This window comes from Crocodylus siamensis, chromosome 1, assembly GCF_052110815.1.
Source record: "Crocodylus siamensis isolate JL-2025a chromosome 1, ASM5211081v1, whole genome shotgun sequence".
Lineage (NCBI taxonomy): Eukaryota > Metazoa > Chordata > Crocodylia > Crocodylidae > Crocodylus > Crocodylus siamensis.
Genome location: NC_143395.1, coordinates 166,355,736 through 166,376,205, shown reverse-complemented (window position 1 = coordinate 166,376,205; position 20,470 = coordinate 166,355,736). Strand labels below are relative to the sequence as shown.

Here is a 20,470-nt window from a genome sequence, read left to right as displayed (position 1 = left end):
CCTATTCAAAACCCTCTCTAGTGGGGAGCCTAGAGCCTGGGGGGGTCTCCTGCTCCCTGGGCCACTGCCCTGGTTATTAGGTTATATCGGGATAAAAGGTGGAGGGCTCCTATTCTAGTGTCAAGCAGTCACTAATTGTGACATTTTTGCAAGCACATTTCTGAGGACTTGCATGAAGTTAAGTGTCTACAGTGGCAGAGCGTATGTGGCAATGGAGCTGTCTGAACTTCCTCAGATGAGCAAATGTAGCTATGCAGACAGAAAGAGAATCTCAAATCTGCATAAGTGACAAAAATGGCACTTACACAGCAACATTTGGACACATAAGTAGTACTTAGGTACATAAAAATGAAACAGGATTTGCCCAAAAGTGTTTATGATGTGTTTGCCATACCAGCCTCAGCTAGGCCTGTGAAGTCATGTATGTCCATTGGCTTTATTTAGTAGATTAATAATGGGATGAATAAATCGTAAAAGCGAAAAAAACAACATAGCCTCATGGACTGAGGGCAGGAGCAACAGAGACCCCAACTCAGAGCAATGGACTTTTTTTTCAAAGAAATTTTCATGTTCCAAGCCAAATCAGCCAAATCAAGTCCAAATCATGAGTCAGTCCAAAACCATAAGTAGCCCTAAAACTGACAAACATCTTCCACCCCTGCCAGGGGCTTCAGATATTTCCAAAGTCTTTTGGCAGGTATCCTACACTCAGGCCCAAGCCTGAAGTCTTGGGGTTCAAATGCCCAAGTTTCGCCTGCCCTCCGTCATATGGCCACAGGAGCAAGCTAGGGAGGAGCCTCACATTTCCATTAAGTGGTCTTTAAGCCTCAACACCTCAGCGGGTAGTAAACCACGCCAGAAGAACAGTTATCCCCAGCAACACTTCAGGAAAACTGCCTTCTTGACCCAGATACATGATGTTTCCCCTGCCAGCCCGCCCATGTGGCCATGGTGCTTCCCCAATAGCTTAGTGATACAGGCATCAGGACGCAAGAGGACCAGTTTGAATTCCAGCTTTGGGACACTCACCTGAACGTCCTTGGGCAGGCCATTTAGGATGAGCTTCAAAGAGGGAGTGGGCTGGTGCTGGAAGTGAACTGTAACTGGTGGAATACAAAATCCTGAATTACACTCCTCACATACTATATGGGAAGGGTCAAGAACCTCAGTGCACAAACACCCGTGCAGTGGAGAGCTGTCCAAGAAGTATTTCCCCCAGGGAAATGCCAGTGCTAGGGCTCCAGCTCAGATCTTCACTTTCCCAGCACTTGCAGGCCTTGGGGCTGCTGGGAGGCACGTCTAATCCTTAGCACTCACAGGCCAGAACTCCTGGAAAGTAGGTGCCTACAACCTTTCTTTCAACAATGGAGCAGCAGTCATACTCTTCTTCTGAAACATGACTAGGGACTAGGCAAGAGCTGGTAACGGCCTCATCCTAGCCCTATACCCCTTCTCTTATACACCAGCTCAACGGTGAGAATGGAGGCCAGTCACCCAGGGTGTGGGCATCCCATGTCAAATCCCCTCCTTGGTGCCAAGGGCTTCTGGCCTTCATGTCCCATTACGCTCCTTAACCACCAAGCTGTACACCATCCCGGGATGGGAACTCGCTTTGTAGAAAGGAATTTGGCTTGTTCAAGGGAGGGAGGACAGCTCCTATCCTAGTGGTTAGGGCATCACCTAGACCGCGGAGGGCCAGCCTTTTTTGGCAGGTGTGCTACAGGTTAGCGCCTCCCCCTCCTCGAATGCCACTCCGATCCTTTTCCTCTGCCTGCTCTGCTCTCTGCTCCCTGCCAGCTCTGCTTCCCGCCCTGTGCTCCTGCCAGCTCTGCTTTCTGGTCCCTGCCAGATGTGCTGCTCAGCTTTTTTTTGCTGCTCCCTGCCTCGTGCTCCCCGCTGGATCCGCTCCCCGCCCGCAGGCTGCCCGCGCCGAGAAGGGCAGAGCGGGGCGCGGGGTTGCCCCCCGTGCCGCCGCGTCTGCACCAGGGCCATGGCCCGCCGCCGGCAGCCGCCGCTGCCCGCTGCCCGCAGCCCGCGCGGGACCGCTGCGACCGCCCGCCTCAGCGCCCCCCTACCTGCAGCCGGGCCAGGCCTGGACTCCGCTCCGTGCCGGAGGAGGGCAGAGCGGGCTGCAGCGCCCTAGCCCAGCCCAGCCCAGCCTTCCTCACGCGCGCCCCCCTTCAAGTGGCTGCTCACCGGCGTCCTGAGGAGATGGCCCGCCGGCGCGCCCCCTCCAGGGCACGCCGTGGCTGCCGCGTCTTGCCGGTCCCCGGAGAGCCCCGGCACAGAGGGCTGGAAGGGGGCTCAGGCCGGCGTCAAGTCCACCCGCCTGCTACCAGCAGCACCAGTGCGGACCAACAACTAGTACGGGAAAACCACGTTCTTGGGAGCCTCCCACTTTCACTTCCAGTGAGAAGAGCTTGGCTATATGCCGACTTTATGGAAATGGGAGACTCCTCTCTAGCTTGCTCCTGCAGGCATACAGCTGAGGGAAGTGAAACTTTGGGGCATGCCTGGCCGCTGCCACCTTAGTGGAGGGGGGCCACGTGCCCCCCCAGCAGCCAGTCATCCCCCCCACGGCCAATCTTACCGACCAGGGGGCAGAAAGGTCCCCCGTGGCCAATCACACTGACTGGGAAGCAGCCGCAGTGCTCCCAGAAGTGGCCACAGCACTACATCCAGTGCTCCCACTCCTTGGCTGGCGCTCACAGGGGGGACACCCACGCTCCTGCCTGCCCCCCGCCGCCGAAGCAGTGAGCGCAGCCCATCAGGGGGTGCACCGGCTCTCAGGGGGTTCAAGTGCATCCCCCATGTGTTGGCACTGCTTGGGGGGCATCTGAACCCCGTGCCTCCAGGCTCCGGCCTGCACATGAGATGCCCACCAAAGGATTTGGAAGCATCTGAAGCCCTAGGTGCGGGTGGAGGATGTTTGCCAGTAGTAGGGTCATATTTTGTTCTTGAATGACTCATGGATTTGGAATTAATTTGGCTGATTTGACTTGGAACAGGAAAATTTTTCCTTAAAAAAAAACAGGAAAAGACCAGCCCCAGCTATAGCATCCCAGCCAAGGCTGTCATGAGAGTCCAAAGTGCAAAGTGTTGTTCTCTTTTAATCTAGTTTGGGTCTTCGGTGTCTTCTATTGTTTTCATCTGATTTTTTTTTTACCTCCGTGCAGAGAGTAGCCCTGCTACCTGTCAGTCTGCTGCAGGCACAAGCTGGAAGAACTGGGGCCCCGTAACCAATTTCAATGGGTCTACCTATGCTTATAAAACATTTTAGCTCCAAGACAGTTAAAATCAGTAATGTGCATGTAACAGTGATGTTCCAGCTTGGTTCAGCTGGAAGAAGTGTTATAGCACAGAAAGGTGCCAATGACAGCACTGGGAAAGCCTTGGAGATGTGCCCACTTTAGGAGTAGTAGATGGTAAGGAAAGAGAATGGAGGGAGTGATGTTGGAATAGGCCCTCCCACCACCATCAGATATCTCCAGTCCTTTGCCCCTAATTTCTGGCTGTCAGCAGTTTTGCAGATTCACAGGAGTTTAGGGCTGGAAGGGATCTCGTGAGATCATCAGGTGGTAATACAGGACAGCCTTGGTGCACCATACATGCCTCAACTACATGGAAAACTGCAGTGGCTCTAGAAGTTCTGGTTGGCCGATTGGACCTGGAATCCACTCATGTGGTAGGAGTTTTTCCGCAAAGTAGGGTATGGCACAGCTACTTGACTGAACTGAAGGAGTAGTGAACAAACATATATGCAACCCAGCATCTGACAGGAGCCTGTCAAAAGATAAGGGCTCTCTGTTAATGGGGGTTTCACAGCAGGGTAGGCCTATATCTGGATGGGAGGCATGAGTGTCATAAGAACATAAGAGTTGCTGTTTACTGGGTCTGACCGTAGTTCCATCTTGGCCAGTATCTTGTGTGTCAGAGTAGATGCTGAAAGGGAAAGCAGACTGGGTCTGACCAGTGTGTAATTTTCCTACTGTTCCTCTCTCAGTTGCAGCCTCCAGCATTTAAAGTCTAGGAAATGCTGATTCAGAGGCTGTTTCCCTAACTCCCATGCTCAATAGCTCTTGATGCCCCTTTCCTCCAAGAATGTGTCCAATATCTTTTTTAATCTGGCTAAACTGTCAGCTTCCACAATATCTGATGGCAATGAGTGCCACACTTTAATTACATATTGTGTGAAAAAGAACTCCATTAATCTTAAACTTAGTACCTACCAGTTTTATTTTGTGACCCCTAGTTCCTGGATTGTGTGAGAGTGAATAATAAATCCCTAAATTGAGCCTAATCGGCATAAAATGAACTGTTCCAAACAGGAGATTAATTTACCAACACCTTCAACTCTCCCATGAAATATGAACTTTCATTCTACCCAGGAGAACTTTTACAACCTTTTCTCCTATGCCTGAAGAAGGGTGCCTGGGCCTGAAAGCTTGCAAATAATTTTGGGTTTTTTGCAAACATCTAGTTGGTCTAATAAAAGACATCACCTCTACCACAAGTTCTGATTCCTGTTGCCTCTAGACCAATATGGCTACAACCTGGATACCTGACACATGGACAATATCAAATTTTAAACAATTTTTAAAATGAAATCATCGTTTTACAAAGAGGAAGCAAGTTTTACCACTTGGAACCAGAGATTCTGCTCCTGCCTTTGTTCAAGGTAATTTGCATTATCACAGAGCCCAGAGATACCCCACCACATAAGAAATTCCTGCCCAGAAGACCATCACATCCTTTTACTCTTCTGTAAAATAGGAAGCATCATAACCAGAAGGAAATAACTACATCCTGGTTGCACCAAACAGCTTCAAGGTAAACAGTCTATTCCAACTTTTCTTTGAGTCTAATCCACATAAAATGAACTTTTCCAAACAGGAGATTTTACCACACCTTTAACTCTCCTATGAAATATGAACTTTTGTTTCTACCTAGGAGAACTTCTACAATCTTTTCTCCGATGCCTGAAGAAGGGTGCCAGTGCAAATAAAAAAAATACCCTTTCAAATAAAAGTACCCTTTCAAATAAAAAAAATTGCAAACATCTAGTTGGTCTAATAAACGATATCACTTCTACCATGAGTTCTTATTCCTCATGGTATTCCTATTTACTTTTTCTTCACCATTTAGTGTTTTGTAAATTCTTATCATGTTCCCCTCAAGAATCTCTTCTGTAAACTGACTACACCTGGCCTCTTTAGTTTCTCTTCATATGGAAGCCCCATACCACTAATCTCCCTTGTTGCTCTTCTCTGGACCATCTCTAGTTTTTCTATATCTATCTATATCTGTAGGATGCACCATAGATTTATAAAGGGGCATAATGATTCATTCAATTTAGTTTACAATTCCCTTAATAATCCCTAACAACCATCTCCATGGATATTGCTGAATATTACAGAGCTGGGAACGATTCGTGTTGCTCTCTGTTCCACTGTACTAGTGAAGTATTAGGGTGAGAGTGAGCCAGCCAGGCTGCAAAGTATGAGGCTTGAGAAGTAGCTGCAAGGCTTGCCTCATGGAGGGAAAACAAATTCTCTGTGTCCTTTGAGCAAAGTTTTTCTTAGTCATCACTTACTGGGATTAGCATAAGGGTAAGAAAGTGGTCAGAAGAAAGGCAAATAAGGAGTCACACTGAATCTCAGTAGTAGGAAAAGTAGTTGAAGCTGGGAGTGAAATATGAATGCTTCAGTAAATGTACCAAAGCACATTTAATGGAATTACTGTATTTACTTGGGGGAAAAGGCCCCTTGTCTTATAATTGCATACGAGGAAATCTCACTAAATACACTATCATTAAACTGCTGCCAAAAGCAGCATGTGTTCAGTAATAGAAGCTAACTACAAGGTTGATTAAATGCAGCCAACACTGAGCATGATTATAAAACACATGGCCCATACTGGGCAAACATGCTAAGGGAAACTTTTTTATGTGGTCCTTGAAAAAACTTGGAAGTTGCTCCCCAAGGAGGAAATGAGCACTGGGCCTGGAGGTACTACAATACTTGGCCGGCACTCAGAGAGACTGGAGCAAGCCCAGACACCCTCCCCGATGCCAAAAATGCTGATGAGAACCTCCTACAATTTTTTTAAAATTTAATTTTCAAGAGCCAAATCAGTTCCAAATTCTTTTGGGCAAAGCCCAATAGTCAAGTTCCAAATCTGGACTAAGAAGAGCTCAATCATTTAAGTCTTTGTGGCTCTACCACTGAGCAAGGGTGAGCAGAGCCCAGGCCCAGGGGGCCCTGCCAATCAGGGGCCCCAGGGTGCCTGGGTTTCCACGGGAAATGGTGGATTTCCCCTTGCAGGTAGACAGTGTTCTTGCCTTCAAGGGACTGCTGGGAGTGAGAAGCAGGGGGTGCTGTGCCTGTGCACGGATGTATGTATGCACATGGCCTGGAACACAGCTGGGCAATGTGGAGAGCAGTTCCCTGTAGGTAAGTGTATGGGGGGAAGGGTTGGGGGTGCAGATCGAGACCCCGAGGGTAAGAAAGGAAGTTCCCTGTAGGTAAGTGTGTGGGGCGCAGGGGTTGGGTGTGGGATCCAGAGCCAGGATGGGAAGTGGGACAGAGCCATGGGCAGCTTGTCTAGGGTGTGTGGGGGGAAGGGTTGGGGAGTGCAAATCGAGACACCCCCCCCGGGTGAAAAAGGAAGTGAAGCAGGGGCAGGGGTTGGGGGTGGGACCCAGAGTCAGGATGGGAAGTGGGACAGAGCCATGGGTGGCTTGTCTAGGGTGTGGGGGGAAGGGAGGCTGGGCAGCTCCCCACCACTGCACCCCCCCCGCAGGAGGCATGGTGGGGGCATATGCCCTCTTGGCTTTGTGTCCAGGGCAGAGGTGGGCTGCCTATGGCAGGTTTGGGGCTCTCCACTCTGCTGCCTTTGCCTTGGGGACTCTGCAGTGGCTGCATGTTTCCTGCCTGCATCTGTCTTTTATTCAAAAAGTGAATGAGAATAATAGCAGTGAAGGTTACTCAAGATTAAGAGAGGCCATTTGAAGGAGTAAGTGGAGGGAATAGAAGATCTCAGAATTGGTATTATGGTACTACTATGATGTAACTAGCTGCTGTATTTGATTGTAGCAGAGAGGCTGAAAGATGCCAGCTGAAGAAAAGGAGCAAGAATTGAGCTATGGATGGGCTTTAGTTTATCAGTTTAACATAACTGTTTAACAGCATGACAGAGAAACTGGTCTGGTCAATGGCAAGCTCAGCAGCTATTAGTCTGGGTGGGATAACCTAATACAGGGGTGCTCAAACCCTGGCCCAGCCTCCAGGGCTTCCCACAGGCCCCAAAATTTCCAGACCAGTGGGGAACCCTGCAGGTTGAACAGCATGGCCCACAGTGCTAGATCAGGTGCACAGAGAGGTCATATCCTGGCATGCGGGGCTGGATAGGGGTGGCATAGGGCATCAGGGCCCCATCTCAGCATGCGGGACCAATGCGCCACCCAATCTGAGCATACAGGAGCCAGCTGAGGTTGTGCAAGGCCTGATCTGGGCGCACAGGGCTGGGTGGAGGCAGCATACGGCCAACCTGCAGAACAGCCCTGTACCACCCACCTGGCCCATAAAAGGTTGAACATCACTGGCCTAATGCAAGGTTGGTCTCCCACTCATTATAGCATTGTAGTAAGTATTTTCAGCATTTGTCATGTTCAGAGACTTCTGCAGAAATTATGCCATACACTTCTAGCCCTCTACAGGAAAAAAGTCCATGTTACCATCATCCACATTTTCCTCATGAGGCAGGAAAGACATAAAGATTAGAAAAATTGTACGAGGCCACACAGGGAGTCAGTGTCACAGCAGGAATTAAAACGCAGTGCTCGTTCCCCGTCTCGTGCATGAACCAGTCACACCAGTGGGTCACACCAGCTGAGTACTATATGTTGTAAGAAAATCTCTTCTCAAAATAGCATTACTTTGTTTTAATGTAATATTTCTCATTTGTGCCATACATAGAATTTGATCATTGCCTGTTTTTCTGTATATCCTAAGCGGCCTGATGTTCTTTGCACTGCTGAACATGCCACCCTTAAAAGATCCCCAAAATTGCACACAGCACCAAAGCTGCTTCCTGGTATAATTATGGAGACCAATCTGTGGACTGATGCAAGTCTGAGAAAGCCCTGCAGGTCCACTGTATACTCACCAAGGGATCTGCACCTTTGCTTACAGGTAGTGCTAAAAGATTTATATTTTGACAGCAGTTCTGAGTCAGAGGTAGAGAAAGCTAGTTCCTCCCAAGGTTGTCACTTGTCAAGTCAGTTGCTAGTTTTCATCCCTGTTCTTCTATCCTGTGGGCAGCTCAGGAATTGATACCTTTCATTACATGCAGCCAGAGAGCACACCCCTTCCTCTCTAGGCTGTAATAGTTATATTTAAGACAGTGCTGAATACCAGTTATTATTTTTGGCCCAGAAATGGAAGAGGCTTTTAATTTACAGCAGCTACTTGAATGGACTTGAGCATTCAGCAAGAAAAACAAGGTAAGACCCATGCTGGAAGCAGACACCAGCCAGAGGGTAAGTCATGCGGTCCGTAATGTGTGATGCAGGGGGTGAAACCAGGGCTACAACAAAGGGCTGCTTGGTTCTATTAATGATTGATCACTCTGCAGTGTCTTGGATGAGGCACACATCATCTTTGTGAAGAGCTGACTACATCCTGCTTCCTCCCACCTTTTGAGGGATCTCCCTGTATGTCAAAACAAAACACATGGCCTTGCCCAAAATATCATTATGAGTCTCAATACAGGAGACACCCACCAGATCATAGAGAACTTTAAATATGTGGATACTGATGGACTTCCAATCACAGGATGTTGTCACACCAGCAAGCCAGGAGTTCTGCCCCTGAGCAACAACTCTGGCCAAGCAGTGAGTCAGCATCAGGCACATACAGCTGTGGAGAGGTGGAGATAAGGCCCATTCTCGTCCCAGCAACGTGGCTTGTCTCCTGTCCCTGCAACTGTTGTTACCAGCAGCAGGTGAATGTGCAACACAGTGCAAGACTGCAGAACAGATCTGAACAACAGAGCGATCTGTTCCTTTGCTCATAGCTGTACTCAGACTCCCACGGCTTTTGCACCCTTGTGTTGCAACAGAGCTACATAGTTGTATATTAGCCAAAGTTCTGGCTAACTGCTTCCACAAATTCAATCTTTGAAAAGCACTTTGAGAAGCTCAGATAAATGGTGTCATTAAGAATACAAATTGACATGCTTACATATATTATTGCTGCCAGATAACACCTGGAGCAATTCCAATCATGAATCACTGGCTGAAGAAGACTTCCCAGGGGAGAAAGGATTAAAAATGGAGAACTAATTTGTACTTTGAAAAGGCAAAGCATGTAAATGTCAGTTTGCCTTTGTGGCAGCTTTCTGCAGGAAGAGCTGCAGAAAATACCAGCTGTTTCTGGAATTTGGGCTAGATCCCCAAAAAGACTGAGATGTCCCAAACCTAAACAATCCATTGGAAGAGCTAGATGCCAATGAATGGGATCCACAAAAAGCAGAACACTGAACAGGGACCCACAAATGCCCACACATGAGGCTCATCCTAAGGCCTGTGGCAGACCTCAGCAGGTCTCTCTACTTGGGATTCAGAACTCTCAACCCTCCCCTGGAGTTCGGTGCCAAAGATGCCCTTTCCTCAAGTACACTCAACTGCTCTAGTTGGTATTATTGCCTGAGCTGGAAGCCATGTGCCTGTGTCCATGTGGTGGGTGTGGGGAAATTAATAATTACCAGGATGGGCTAGTGGGCATTGTCATGCCACTGTGCTAATAAGCCAGCTTGCAGCCTCATGCAGGTAAACCACCCTGTTCCTGGTTTATTAGGCAGCCTACCCAGAGCAGCTTGCTGAAGGAGGCTGCCCTGGAACACAGCAGAGCCATGACACAAATACGCACAGAGTGCAGGTCTCTTCAGAGTTATGCAGCACTAAGCAGAAATTCTGAGGACCTAATTTTGGACTTAGACACCCAGAGGCAGTTTGGCAACATTAGATCTCTTTGTGGCTCTAGCCCCTTGTTCTGGCTTTCTGGAAAGTGTTACACAACACTGCACAACCCAGCCCTGCTTCATAGTAGAAACAGAAGATCACATGTACTTGAACAATCACTTTACAGGATAAATGGTCTCTAACATACAGGGGTGATTTTTATAAGAGCCCTTGTCAGCCTGTGATGGAAAATCCAATCTGGACCCTCTGTAGGTTTTGTGTGTGTATTAAATTTGATTTGCACCTGACAGGATAACAAGTTGTCATTGAACAATGGGCATGTAAACTGGTGCAAGAGCTGAACCCCACCTTGCTATAAAAAAACTTTATGATTCAATTATTTCACAGCTCAAATTTTAAAATGCATAAATCACAGCACTCTCAGTGAACGTTACCAATATATCAAAGCACAATAGAGACAGCTCACCCTAACAATATGGTTGTATAAACGCCATTACAGAGGAGAACCCACTACATTTCATACCATATATATAATAATTTAATATTATGGTAAGGGCCTATGATTTGGGATTCCTAGTTTCTCTTCTTGGCTCTGCCACAGGCTTAGTCTATAACCTCAGGCAAGTTACCTGACCTCTGTTTGCCTCAAGTTTCCCTTCTAAAATGGAAACAGTAATGCCTATCTTTGCCAAGCTTCTTCGGGTCCTTGCTTGAAAAGTGCTTGTGCATTTCACCTGCAAGGAGAAGTACCCTCAACAGCCATTGAAAAGTGAAGGTGCTCAGCGCTTCTGAATGTCAGGCTACTCACTTTCTCCTTCCCTGCTACAAAGCCGGCCTTCATTGGCCCTACAGAAAAGTAACTTTCCACATTGCTCTTAAACACATTGAAAATCTTAGTTCAGCTATGGGCAGATCTAGAAGTTTTAAAATGGGAATACAGGAGCAGCGAGTGGTACTGCAGTACTGGCTGTACTTTGTAGGGGTACTCCCAGCCTTCCCATGGGGTAGGCAAACCACACTGTGGAAGCAACAGCCAACCTTTTTTTTTAAAATTCCTGAATCAGGTAAGAATCTTCCCCTTCCCCTCTGCACCCATTTCCTTCCCCTTCATGCCCAGCAACATCCACTCCATTTACCTTCCTGACAATTCCCTGTCATCCAGCCACTGCCCTGGCTACTCCTGTCCCACCCCGGCTGAGGCTGCAGGGAGCTGGGCTCAGTCAGGAACAGTGGTGGACAGGCTCCCTCCTTATGCCTGCTCCTGGGCTGGTGGGGAACACCCAAGGGGACCAGGCAGGGACAGAGAACCTGCCCCCTACTGCTGCTGTCCCTGCCTGAGCCTGGCTCCCCCTGTAACCTGGCTAAAGTGGGGCAGAAGCAGCTCTGGAGGTCTCCCTGCTATCAGGATAGCCACAGACAGTGACAACAGCAGCACCAGTAAGCAGGGAAGATGCCACTCAGAGTGGAGAGGAAGGAAGGGGGTGTACAGTGGGAAGAAGATTCTTGCCTGCTCCCTGCTGCTTCTGCAGTGTGGGCTAAAAGCAAGGGTATGACTGTATCACTGCACCCCCTCTTGATCTGCCTCTGGACCCAACCCATAGTTTCCCCCTGTGTTTCAGGTAAAATAAAGTGCCTTAATTTAAACCACTGAGGTACAATAACGAGGTATGGAGGTGTAAGCTTTGTTGTGTTTCTCATTCAAAGAGAGCACCTCTATGATACTGAACATACTTTACATGAAGGTTCCATTTATAAGTAGGAATAAATAATGAATGGGTTAACAAAAGGTGATCAGTTGTTAATAACTTCAATGAATCTGTATGTTGCTTATTACCATGACTTATACACAGCTCTAATGCCTTGAACAAATGTGCTTATAATCATCTATTTAGGTCTGTAACAAGAATACAACATATTCTAATAACACACAAATCCTTTATAAAGTGGAGCATTAATATAAGAATGCAACCACAATATTTATGGAAAAAGGACCCAAAACAGACCCTCTGTGATATAAATGAAAAAGTTAATTTTAACTAGGACTAGAGCTGGTCTGATATTGCAAGACCAGGCTGTTTGTGTGTGCTAGCTCTATAAACTTTCTTGCCAGCCCTAATGAACTGAAACCATGAAATTCAAAAAGCCATGAATGATATCGCAAGTGAGTGACTAATGCTTTCTAAATTAAGGCTTGTAATTGTACTCTGGTGTTTCATAAATTAATTGACCAATTTCCACCACATATTGCACTAACTAAACGTATTTCTTATTGCATCTCTGACATACTGTATAAAAGGTGGATAGAATACATGCTATATTCCTGGAGGGCTCATTTATAATGGGCTCCCAACCATACAAAAGCAAGACTATTATAAGCCATTATCTCTAGTTTCTTTTTTAGGCCTACTCCATAATAAATAATTGTCATGCTCCTTTGGATGTCTAAAGAAATGATGATTTGAAGCTTCCTGTTATTCTATGGGACTCAGGATTTAAAAGACCAAGTTGGAAAAGGTTTTAAAACACCAAATATTATTTTATTATTTTCCACTGAATTTTACAGCAAGTATAAGTTGTTGTCACTTTTTCAAGTGTCAGAGTTGACAGAGTTACCTTACCATGTTTTCCCTTTCTTTGCCATATTGATAGACTAAATCATGGCAAATAAAGTAGCAGCTTTCAAAAAATCTAGACGTGAACAGAACGTTATGGCCAAAACGGCAAATCAGGTGGTTAAACAGCTTTAGGCACACCTAAGGTATCTAATAAGCAGGGATCCTGCTTTTTTCTAATAAAAAAAAAAATCCCTAATTTTTGGATTAAAAATAGTAACCCCAAATTCACATTTTTCCATGATTAAAATGAAACACCACCCCTATATATATATATCTATATCGAGAGAGAGAGATACTTCAGTCCTTAACATGGTCCTATCTATATCTCCCCATTCAGTGTATGGAGATCATACATCACAAGCCGTATCAATTTGGACCACCCTTTGGGGCAAGGCACCTTTGTTTTTAGGCACACCAGAGTTTAAATGGAAATGCCATGAAGGCAATCTGGATTAAGCCAGGACTGGCCCAGATGGGCATAGAAAGTAGTTCCTGGCAAATCTTCAGGCATTTTTTAGAGCTTTCATTTAAGCTACAGGATCAAAGGTGGCTTCTCAAACAGGAGTGAATGAGAAAAGAGAAATTATTCGTAGATATTTACTCTTCCTTTATGAACTAGAAGCAAGCTGAAATAAAGCCTCCAAGCTAAACACTCCCCCAGTTTGGGGCGTCTTAGAGTTGGATCCAAATATCTTCCTGTGAACTCTGTTCTGAAGCTGATCCAGACTGCTTGTAGATTTTTTTATAGTTCTTATCTGGTGAAAAATCTTGCAGCCACAGGTATGTCAGTGGTCTGCTGGAAATGTATCTAACATAAGCATGAATGGAGGAAGAGAAAAGAAACCACAGTGCTGCCTGATTACATGGAATAATTTAACTGATCAGAAGGTAGAACATTCCATCAGCTATGGGGCTTTCAACAGAAGATATTGGAAGCATTTAATATATTAAATATTGAACTTGAAATTGATGACATGGTTTTTATAAAGTAAAAGGAAGTAGTGACTGACGAACTAAAGTTTTAGTTAAAGTAAGTTCATATCATCAGATCCTGGAAAAATGGCTCAGAATTTATTTGACATGATCTAGTCTACCAATATGGCAAAGAAAGGGAAAAATATGGTAAAGTAATCCTGTCAACTCTGACGCTCACAAATGGTCGCAGCCGGTCTTGTAAAAACTACTCACCTGACTAAGAGCTACAAGACTTGGCCTATCATATATATATATATATATTAAGCTCCTCTGAATTCATTAGAAGCTTTATTTGCCTGTAACACCTATGTATCTAGCTGTTTGTTTGTGCTTATGCATGCACACATACTTCTAGACTGGCTACTGGCTTCTGCCCATAGCATCCCCCTGAATCTTTGATTGTAAGCTATATTAATAAGAAGACAGCCTTCCATTTGTTCCCGTAGTTAATAATGTCATCAGAATACATTATTATTATTAGTAGTAATATGTGAACAAACAGAAGGATTAAGGTCTACGTCCTCTTGTGATACCAGAAGAAATGCTTAGTAAAATTGCTGATGCTAGCATTCAAGGAGGTTTTGTACAATTCTAGTTTGAAACTTCATGTTCACGTTGCTTCAGTCTGACCACTTCTCCTTATGTGGAAATAGCAGAAGGATAGGGTAGTTATATCTGAGCACATGTGGGAAAAAAGGTAAAAATACAGAAATTGCAAAATATATTTTTAAAAAGGCCTTCCCGGTCATATTTCCCATTCCAATAGTTGTTTTCATCTAAGATACTCAGCCTACCTCATTAAGCAGACCATGCTACATCCCAGTGAAATATAATCACATATTTTTACAGATCAGGGCATTGAGGTGCAGTGGTTTACCCAGGATGGCACAGGGAGACTTTGGCAAAACTCACTGGAGTCCTGGCTTCTAGTCCCACCTTTGTAGTGACTAAAACACATCTCTAGCCTAAACAAGGACTCGGTAGATTCAGGAGTGAGGTTGGCATTGACTCCTGGTGCCTGAAAATACCTTGAAGGGCCTTTGCATACAGCTCATCCAGGGCTTTGCTACATCCCAGCTCACCCAGCATCCATTTCACATGGCCTGTAAGCACTATCCCTCCCCCACTGCTGTGTCTGCAAACCGCCCTCTCCCTTCTGGAGGTGGCGGACTCAGAGAAAGACCGCAGTGACGAGAAGGTCTTTCCAATAAGTTAGGCATATCTCTTCTGGCTGTCACCCTGAAGTGCTTCCCCTTTTTTACATCTCAGCTTCTTGTTCCCCCCAGTACTTGTTTGTTGCTTCATCTCCATGTCATGTTATATCTTTTTAGCTGGATGCCCTGGTCTTCCACCTACTGTGTGTTCTTCCAGTGCTAGCTCAAGGGGTTCAAGACCCCATCAAGAGCTCTAGACGTGACCACGTCTTGAAGGATAAAAAGAAGTAGCCCCTGATATGCCAGCTGTGCTGCTTATATGGCTCATCCTACCTCCCACCACCCCACTAGGCTCCCTCTCAAGGCCACTGCTGCAAACACTTCCCAAACCCCAAGTAAAAGAATTCTCTTTCGCCTGATTTTTCCCTCTTCCTCCAATGATGCATGTGAAGTCCATGGCATCCATTTGATTTGATCTGGTTTGTATTGTGTTGTTGGTTTAGATATTGACCTGCTTTCCTCAGGATTTTCCCTTTACTGGAACTCTGTGGGGAAAAATCCTTATTGCTGTTAGACTAAATGTCACTGCATCAGCTTCAGGCTTCTGGACTTCCTTGGTAAAGGTCATTTATCTGCTTTACCTGTGTGAGGGTTTTCTTTGAATTAACCCATTATCACCATGTACAAACAATGGCCTTGCACCTATCATTACAGAGCCCACTGCTGTAGGATGCTGAGTGGGCTCAACCCCACTGAAATCCATGGAGCTGAGATCACTCAGGGCTTCAGGAAACAGCTCTAAAATAGACAATGGTTCAGTGTTTTGCTGGGCATGGCACACAGAGGGTGAATCAGGCTTCAGGTCTCTCATCTTAGAGTCAGTTTTATAGCAGAGGTTAAAGCACTGTGGAGACTGCTCCAAAGTTTGCCAGCAGGTGATGCCTCAGAAGAAGCTAGGTTGCAATATGTTCCAGCAACAACCCCTCCTGTGGAAAATGGGGCTAACTCTAAACCTGGGGATTTGATCCTGCTGTCTTTGTGCACAAACAGTATTGGGAGTAGGGACTGAAATGCAGGACTCCTAGTGAGAGAGCTGCACAGGAGAAAAAGAGACCTGATAACATGTTACAGTAGCCTCTTTTCAGGAAACTGTACATACTACAGGCAACATCCTGTATCAGAGACTTGATTTTTTTAATATTAGGTAATTAAATCAATTCATGCTGATGAGTCTCTTCAATGTCCTTCATTACATACTTACTCCCCTCCACACAGTTGCTCTTAATTTCTCTCACAACTAAAGCCTTGGCTCATGGTCCTTTAAACTTTAAGCCATTCTTTTCACTCTGCAAAAGAAAAAAAAACATTCATCATATATCAAAGGTCACAAATGTGATTTATTTGTATTGCACTTGTGAATATTACGCACACACTTCCTTCTAGCTGGTGGTCCAAGGTACAAGCCCTCCCTGTTGAATATACAGAGAATAAATACAGAACTGCATTATGGAAGTGGTATCTTTCCAGCAAAAGCACTTACAAACAGTACCAATTGATGCAGTGGAACATCTGGCATTAAGCTTTAGAACTTTAGCACGAGTATAGGCTAAAATTTCTTCTCTTGAACTCTCTTTCTCTCCAGGCTCTGATGTTGATTGGAGGCTGATATGATTTAGTATGAGCTTCCTTGGATACATTTCAAATGTACAAATGTTAATTTTTATATTTTAAATTTTAAAACAATCACAAATGAATTAGGGCAAATGGACAAGCATCAGTGGAAAGCCTGTGAGAGTGATGGGTTTTTTTTCTTTAAGAAGTAACCACTGAATGGCCCAACCTATGAGTGCTGTCCATGTTTGACTCTCCTTGAAGCTAATGAGGGTTAAAGCTACACTCATTGTAGGGCTGGCCTGAAGAATGCATTCCTATAACTGTTTAAAAGATTTCTGGGCACAGCTGATGTGAAAAACAGCAGCAGGGAAAGGAATTTTTAAAAAGCCACTGAATGGGGAGGCCAGTTCATCCATGGACTGCAATGAATGCATACCATTTTCACTGAGGATTGTAACATCTAGTTTATCAAACAAGCAGTAACAGTGACACACAAACAGAGTGCATCTACATGAGATGTTTACTTTGGAGCTGACTATTTAGCTCCACAGTAAAAATATCACTGTCTACATGTGCAGACCTATTAGGCCAGAGTAAAGTAATTAACTCCCCCATAGGATAGTACTGCCAGACACAAGTACTATCCTATGGCAGAGTTATTTATTCCACTGTAAAACACTTGTAGATGCTGATAGGCCTGGCTGGGGCTGCTTGCTGGCTAGCTCCACTGAAGCACCCTTGTGCTTCTTTAGCATGTTGAGTCAGGTCGGAGCAGCCCCAGGCTGGCAGACTGACCTCTTGAGTCCCCTCCCAACCAGGGCTGCTCCACATTGGCTCAACATGCTGAGGTTCTGGACACGTGCAAATGTGGTACCCGGGAGGAACAAATTCCAGCGTGAATTGCACCTGAGTTTATTGCTGTCCATTAATTGCATGTGTAAATGCACCCAGACTGCAGAAAATTGTATGTTCAGCAGTGAATGGTATCATGTCTCAAATTGGCCAGGTCTGACCTTATATCCAATTATCATTGTATTGCTGAAAGTGCCAAGTTAAGGGCTGCCCTATACTGTGACACAGAGATGACCACAAGAAGTACAGAGTTCACTCATAACAGTGCCTGACTTTTAATACTACTAACTCACCTGAAGATGCAGAAAGTTACCAAATGCACTTTCAAAAGTGCTCAGCAGGATAGATCCTTACTTTCACATCTTCAGGCAACCAAATACCTTCATAAATCTGGTCCTTAGTGCTACATAGCCACTAGTACCCTAAAGCACTCTCAAGTCTGTGGTTAATTGTTTGCACTGAACTGCAGTGTAAAGCACAAAGTATTACAATGCACCCCATTAACCTCAACAGATCACACAAAGTGTAAGTCTGGGCACAATCTGGTCCTTTGAATTTCATTTGGATCTAATTATGGGTTAGTTAGGAAAACCCCAGGCTCCAGGTTAGGAAAATTAAGGCTCTTAATTTGCTTACCCTGTGGTCCCAGTACCTGGAGGACTGACGTTTGGCAACATCCATGACTGAAGGGTGCCGACTGCTCCCAGCTCCCCTCTGTGTCACTGGGTATTGAGAGTGCTCTGCACCTAGAAGAAAGCACTCAGACACTTGCAGGCTCAAGCACATTGGTTGGTTTCCTCCTAGTGGAACATTTGATTGTAACAGTTCCTCCCTCTTGGCTGCTGCGGGTTTATTTTTTAAACTGTATTTTAAATAGCAGGAAATAAGAGCTCTATAAAGTAAATACACTGAGTGGACATAGACCATTAAGGGTACCCCACAGGTAAGGGAGCTTGTTTTAACAGCCTGGATTCAGGACTGCCTAGTGTGCCTGGTAATGCGCTCCCCATCCCACAAGAACGAAAACACGGTTTTACAACACTACAAGATGCCTTTGGAATACAAACTGCTCAGCACCAGGGAATCCCAAGTGCCAACTACTTCTGAAATGCAGTAATAATGTTCCAGGTATGCAGGACAGTACTGAAAGTACCTTTTCCTTGCCCTAGGTACCTTGTGAAGAGGAAGATACTGTTCCAAAAAAAGTTAATCAGTTGCTATGGCATTAAAACTAAGCCCTGAGCAGCAGTGAGATCATCATGACTAGCAAAGTACTGCCAAAGAGATAATTGAGGGAACAGCAGTGAGAACAGTAAACACCCCAGAGAGAACAGCAGGTGGTAAGATTCATATACCTGGCCTCAGTGGCATAAGACTGGGATGGCATGCAGCCAGCCCTGCACTGAAAGAAGAAGCTGATGGAAATGAGCAGCAATAGAAAACTCATCTAGCCTAATTTTGGCAAGAAGGTGGATGTGAAGCAGATAAAGCAACAGGAAAGTGCTCTGCCACTGTTTCGCTAGAAACGAGTCATCCTCATATTAAGAAATTACTGGGAAAGCAAGAGAAAGGACATGGCTGGATTGTCCTGCTGTGTACTGTAGACCCTCCCAGTAATATTAGCAATTGCTAAAATTTTGAAAAGTAACTCAGTTTTTGAGTGCCCAGTTGTGCTCCCTTAGTGGGCCTGATCGTAAGAGAGTAAGCACCCAGCATTTTCCTGCAGTCAGACCTCTTTACGGTGTCTAAAGTGCGGCATGCAGAGAAGAGTGTGTGTTCATGTGTGTGTGCGCACATGCATATGTCTGTGTATAGATCTAGTATTGATGATGACAGGCCTGGGGATTGAAGGCATCAGAATACCTGAAGCATAGGTGGCAGCAATGCCACCTTCACTATTTTCCTTCACTATCCATTGGCCACAGAGTCCATGGAAGCAGAGTGTGTAAGTTTCCATGATCCCTTCAGTCCTCTGCTGAGTGTGCCAACAAAGACGCCAAGAGCAGTAGCAGTAATGTGATGCGGGAACCCTCCCTCCAAGGAAGCAGCTTTTACCAGAACCCAGCCCATTTAGCAAAGTTATATGGAACACTTCCATTGTTGTAATGGGGAACAGCCCTGGCATGAGTATCAAGGAAACAGCTAATAGGTCAGGAGACAGTGCACAGGATATATTGCCATACTAACAGATCATGCTGAAAATGGACTGAAATGAAAAGATAGATCAAGCACACAGCTATTTCTCCTGTTTGCTCTGAGCCAGTGCATCTGTGGCGCTTCTAAATACATCTGAGAATTAGCCAAACACCCCTATGTACATTCTTCTGATCAAACCTGTTGGACCACTTGTTCATACTTCAGTGTTAAAGGCTAGCCCATTAGTTACAGCTTTGATACCAATGTATGTCACAATGCGAGTAACCCCAAATCCTTAAAGAGACACAGTCCATTAAAAGAAATTACACTTCTACCTGGAACTTTTTAATAATGCCTATGGGGACTAGTAACAAATGACAATAATGTGGCACTCTGTCTTCGTATGACAGCATTTTTTGTACAGTCCGTTCCATCACTGAAGAGAAGGTTTGCAAGTGAGTCTTTCACACAGTAGCAGAAGAGAAAAAATGAAAGGCATAACGGGACATCAGTGATACGTGGGATAGCAGTTCTATTTTTGGGTCTTGCTTTCCCCCTTACGTCACACCTGGGGCTGGTGTCCTGGTTCCCCCTTCTCCCCCTTAGTTACACTACTTTAAAAAATAGGAAGGTACCCATTCTTAGCCTATAAAGCTGACAGAGCGATTCTGGAGTAGCTGGGACACCTGGAACTAGCTGAAACAGCTTGTGAAACTGGCTAGATTTCAGAACGGATGCTGTCTCTGCAGGTGAGCACAGGATCGTTTTTTCAAAATTCCCTCCACTACAACAAAATAACAAATGCTGATTTATGCATTTATCCCATGCGCTAAACATCAGGGATACTCTGGGATCTCCTGAAAAGAGGTTAGTTAAGCATTAATTTAATTTTTCTTCAGTCCCTTGATGTTCAGCATCATGAGGACACCATCCTTGGATGCATGTGATATACTGGAGGCATTCAAGCATTTGTTACATGGGTCAGCCAACATTAATTTAAAATATTATGTGGTTTTACAAAATACAGTAGTGAAACCTAACAATGATTCCAGAGATCCCAGCTTCCTAACCACTGTAACAGTGGTTGCTAAATGATGACCTGAGAAGAATGTCTAAAGAGGGCTGTTCAACTGCTGGCCTAC

At 45.3% G+C, this 20,470-nt stretch overlaps 1 protein-coding gene across 23 annotated transcripts in view; it reads right to left on the bottom strand.

Moving 5' to 3' along the window:
* The window catches only part of TLR5 (toll like receptor 5), a 158,271-nt gene extending 155,651 nt beyond the window's left edge, over positions 1 to 2,620 (bottom strand). For 7 of the 23 annotated variants that reach the window (XR_016442488.1, XR_016442478.1, XR_016442497.1 and 4 more), the window contains exons 1-2: positions 2,076 to 2,158; positions 1,030 to 1,103 (exon numbers count right to left, since the gene is read on the bottom strand). Coding sequence is in view for 2 of the 23 variants with exons in the window: in XM_090048295.1 (XP_089904421.1) it covers positions 1,030 to 1,052 (23 nt within the window). In the remaining 21 variants the exon portion in view is untranslated. Of the gene's footprint in view, positions 1 to 1,029; positions 1,104 to 2,075 lie in introns of all 23 variants that reach the window. The other 16 variants (XM_090048275.1, XM_090048312.1, XM_090048321.1 and 13 more) reach the window with 10 other exon arrangements.
* Positions 2,621 to 20,470: the final 17,850 nt, after the last annotated feature.